We start from the raw sequence: 4,626 nt of genomic DNA on the forward strand, positions 1-4,626 counted from the left end.
GAATTGAATTAATGTTGGCACAATATTAGTTATTATCATTACATATTACCAACTTATTTATGAGTGTCATCAATTTCAGCCGTAATGCCCTCCCATTTAAGCGATGTGATGACTCTACCCAAAGTTCTCCTCCAGCATCATTACTCCGTTCACTTTTTGACTGGCGTTTTGGTCTCGGTTTCGGTTTCTATCCATATTTGCCTTTGTGTTTACTATTGCACTGGTAATTTCATTTGGGTACATAACTCGCAATTAAATATGTTAATTCTGTTGTTTTTTAATAGAAGCCTTCAACTGCCCGAAGGCGAAGCGATGGGAAATAGTTTTGTAGGTTCGGTCATTACAATATAGTCGCTATTGTAAGGCAGATTTAAATTTAAGTGTGTATATACATCATATGTATTCGCATCTTGAATTAACAATGGGCTGGACATTCAGTGGGAGGTGGGGTCTAGTCGATCATCCGAACTGACCTGTTCTAAGTAGGTTATTCAGCAAACCAGAAGTGATTCCAAACTCGTTTATTAAGGTAGAACTTTAAGGGCAGCCTTGAAATATGGATCAAAACGTTTAGAATTACTTTATATAGGAACTAGAAACATTTTTTTGAGCGATCAATAAATATTGAAATAGGTTCCTCAAGGAATAATAGATAAGTAAGGTTGGTAAACAAAACCAAAAACAAGTTCAAAGTTTTTTAGAAAACTTACAAATGAATTTTATAGCATCTTATAATAGATCTTATAATTCTGAATGCAATACAATAAATAAAATAATGGTTTTTACCATTTATGGTAATATATTCCTTGTTTGGAAATGTTTATTAAGCCACTTATTTCTCCACTATGATCTTTTATACTTGATAATTAAATCAATAAATCGATAATGAGGAAATCTTATTAAAATTGATATTTCCTAGCTTCGAGTGGCCGTCACTCATCTGTTTTAAAACCCGAGAGCAGCACTTCATAGACCTCTACTTGCTACTTCTTTCTGCTGGCCAACTTGTTTGCCACTTAATTGATAAGTTAACCAATCGAATGCTGTCGTTGGTTTGGTAGCTTACAGCTTGAAGTATAATCGAATAATACGATTTGAATATTAATGGACCTAAGAACGAGTATGTAAATGCCAAAGATTGAGACAAGCTTGCGAAAAAATAAACAAAAAGTCTGAGACTTTCTTCTTTCTGTTTAGATCATATTTTTGTCGATATTTAAGGCGTGTGCTTGGGTGAGTGCATTGAACCCTTGGACTTGTGGGAGAGTTCTCTGAAGAGTGTTTATCTTTCGGGTTAGTACTGACAACTAGAGGGCCGACCAAAATTCCCAGGCATCTGCCATATCCGCCGAGCCACTATGCAAATATATGCCAAACTGAAGCATAGAAATAGAATCACTGAACCGGTTCGTACCAAAGTATTAATATGCGATGATGTGGGCAATGTTTATGGGTATTGGGGATACAAATACCGAATTAAAAAAGGCCTCCGACCGATTTCGAGTCAATAATAAGTTCTGGTCAAAGCAGGTAGATGCCTTAGTTTTTCCACTGCAAAGTCTAAACCTTGGGGCAGAACTCACGATTTAAGTCCGATACCCGGGGCCATTCATCAGTTTGACACTTCAGTTTAGCCGCTTCTGCTCCTGCTTTTGGCCCATACTCTCTGCTGGCCAACTGACAAAACATTGATATAAATGTTGATTTTCGCCCCATTGTTGCTCGCCGCCGGCCGCGGTGATTAAATGCCGATAATTTGTTTGACTTTCGGCGATTGGCACAGTGGCTTAGCACTGGTTATTCTATGGTTTCATAAAAAAAACTTAATTGATTAATTGATTTCAACAAACTATATATGTATCTAGTAAAGTTACTCTACTATTAAATACCCTTTTTTTCTGCTAAGGCATACCAAAATAAGTACAACTCCAGATGTAGATGGCGCCAGATGCAGTTTTATTAGCTCGGAAAACATTGATGACTTCTTTTTCTACATAGTTTTTACTTTTTAACGAATACAATATCACTTTTACTTACCGAAAAACGAGTATACAAATTTAAGTTATATTAAAGTTAATTCTTTAATATAATTATAAAATATTTTACAATATTACTACTACGCTGAAATTTGGCATAAGGCTAACATAATTAAAATGTTGTGCTAAAAAACTAAAAAAAATAGTAACTGTAGGAATATTTAATATGATTTGTATGGTTATTGCTTGTATGGTTAGCACTGAAGACAAATTAGTAATCGTAGCAGTTAAGCTATGGTTAAAAACAGATTTAGTTGACTTACATAAAATAGGTTCTGAATTTTGTTTTAGGTATGTTAAGAAATCTTGAATATATCATGTCGTATAAGGCTGGTTGGATCTGCAAGCCATTAAAATCGTTCTTAAATAAATATCTTTTTAATCAAAATAAGTTTTCTTTTCTTAAATATAATACAATTATTCTTGTAACGTACCAAAGTCAATTATTCTTCTATAATCAGGAATTCGATAAAGTAATATTCAACTTTAGGTTATTGACACCATTCATACTCGATTAAAGTACGTAATCCCCTGTTTTTTCTACAGTGTATTTGTAACTTTCTGGTTAGCCCAAATGTGTGGTCTTCTCATCACCGCGTAGATAATGTTTTCATTCGATTTCCCAACGCCCCCAACCCGATTTAGCACCTCCCATCCCACTGTGCCGGCTGGAGGAGAAGCGGTTCCTCATCCAAAGTAACCGAAGTAAGCCGCGCATGCGCACAGATTAGCATAGGCAAACAAAAGAACCGCCGGCGAGCATAGGCGAATGTGGGTTATTATGAAATCGCAGCCGAAGCCGAAAATGATGCTGCTCTGGTCGCTCTGCCCATCAATGGCTTCTAATTGGGGCTCCCCCCCCCCATCTCAATCGGATTTTTCGGGGGTATAAAGGTGCGTGTGCCGGCGGTCGTTGGAATTAGTTTGGTCAGCTGTTTGAAACCGTTTGTTACCCATTCGCTAACTCGAGATGAAACCCTTTGCCTGCATCCTGGTGATCCTTGCCGCCGTCCTGTCCGTTGGTCAGGCCTCTCTGGGCGGTCTTCTTGGCGGCGGCGGTGGCGGCGGAGGAGGTGGCTCCATTGGAGGCGGATCCGGCGGCATTGGACAGCTGCTGCAGAGCAAGCTGGGCGGTCTCGGCGGAGGATTGGGCGGTGGCCTCGGCGGAAAGCTCGGCGGCGGCGGTGGCGGCGGAGGAGGCGGTGGTGGCTACTCCAACGGCGGTGGCTACTCCGGCGGATGGTCTAACGGTGGCGGTTACTCCGGCGGTGGCGGATACTCTGCTCCTGCTCCCAGGCCCGTTGAGAAGGTGATCATCGTGAAGGTCATCAACGAGGGATACTCTGGTGGCCACTCTGGTGGATACTCCGGTGGCTACTCCGGTGGTTACTCCGGTGGTGCTCAGTCTGGAGGATGGTCCTCCGGTGGTGCTCAATCTGGAGGCTGGTCCTCGGGTGGCGGCTGGAACAAGGGCTGGTAAGGAAGGACCCAATCATGGCCCAACCTCGAATAGTTCAAACTGCCAAACAAAAAGCCAAGCAGCTTAGGTTTTACTATATTTTTTTTTATATATATATTTTAGAGGTATTTGTTTGTTAGAATTTATGCAATACACAAGAAAAGAATTTCCATTTTTAATTGGGTGTTTTTTTGTGATTGGCTGGGTAACCGGTTGGTGGGACTGTGGTTTCCTGCTCTAAGTTTGACTCTGACCCAATGGCCAAATGGTTGAGGTCATCACCTGCCAAACGAAATAAAATGGTAATGGGACAGGTACTTAGGCGATTTTCCACTCTTTTTCTTTTTGGCTTATTCACTTGCAGCACTTGCGCAACGAAAAGAGCGCATTTTATTGAATACCATCGATGGCGATCGATCATTCCGTCGAAAACGAACGACTGCCAGTTGATCGCACAAAAGAGCCAAATTTGATTTTTATGCCGCCCATGATTTAAAATGCGGCCAGCGGTGGAAACGTGCAAAAGCCAAAAGGTTCAAGTGGTTCGGTTCTGGAATTGGCCTATCAGACGTCTATAATTTGCATTTTGGGACAAGATAGGCTGATTTTAATTTTTAGAAAATATTCTTGCTACTCTTTGTTCTTAAAGATTCATTTGTGTGAATAATTTTGGTTGAAAAACTGAATTCTTAAATTTATTAAATCTCTTGAAAAATGTTTGTATATGTTGCTTAAAAGGTACAATACATACTTAGCTGATAATTTTATTGCTTAATTTATATGTTAATCATTGATGATTAAAAATGAATTAGGACCTATTAAAACTGCTTCTATAATAAAGAGGGTTTTAAACATATTCAGAAATATGTATAAAATGGTACACAAATATTCGAATATAATGCGTAATTAATACTTCTTGAATGCATTGTGTTTTATTAAAACCCAAAAATATATTGGAATAAGATAATGAATAAGACTGATTTATTGAAGAGTATAATAACTTCAGTTTCCGTACTTATTTTAAATGATGTACAAGTGCATAGGTGATGAAACCAATTATGGTTAGACCACGGCAATGATCTGAATATTTAGAATAATAAAGCTTACAATAGCAACTAGGACGGCTCATCG

At 39.0% G+C, this 4,626-nt stretch overlaps 1 protein-coding gene across 1 annotated transcript; it reads left to right on the plus strand.

Moving 5' to 3' along the window:
* The first annotated feature begins 2,943 nt into the window (after positions 1-2,943).
* On the plus strand, positions 2,944-3,674 carry LOC108021779 (loricrin). Its single transcript, XM_017090582.4, has one exon. The coding sequence runs from the start codon at positions 3,007-3,009 to the stop codon at positions 3,514-3,516; it is 510 nt and encodes a 169-aa protein (XP_016946071.2). The 5' UTR covers positions 2,944-3,006; the 3' UTR covers positions 3,517-3,674.
* Positions 3,675-4,626: the final 952 nt, after the last annotated feature.

This window comes from Drosophila suzukii, chromosome X (assembly GCF_043229965.1).
Source record: "Drosophila suzukii chromosome X, CBGP_Dsuzu_IsoJpt1.0, whole genome shotgun sequence".
NCBI classification, from domain to species: Eukaryota; Metazoa; Arthropoda; class Insecta; order Diptera; family Drosophilidae; genus Drosophila; species Drosophila suzukii.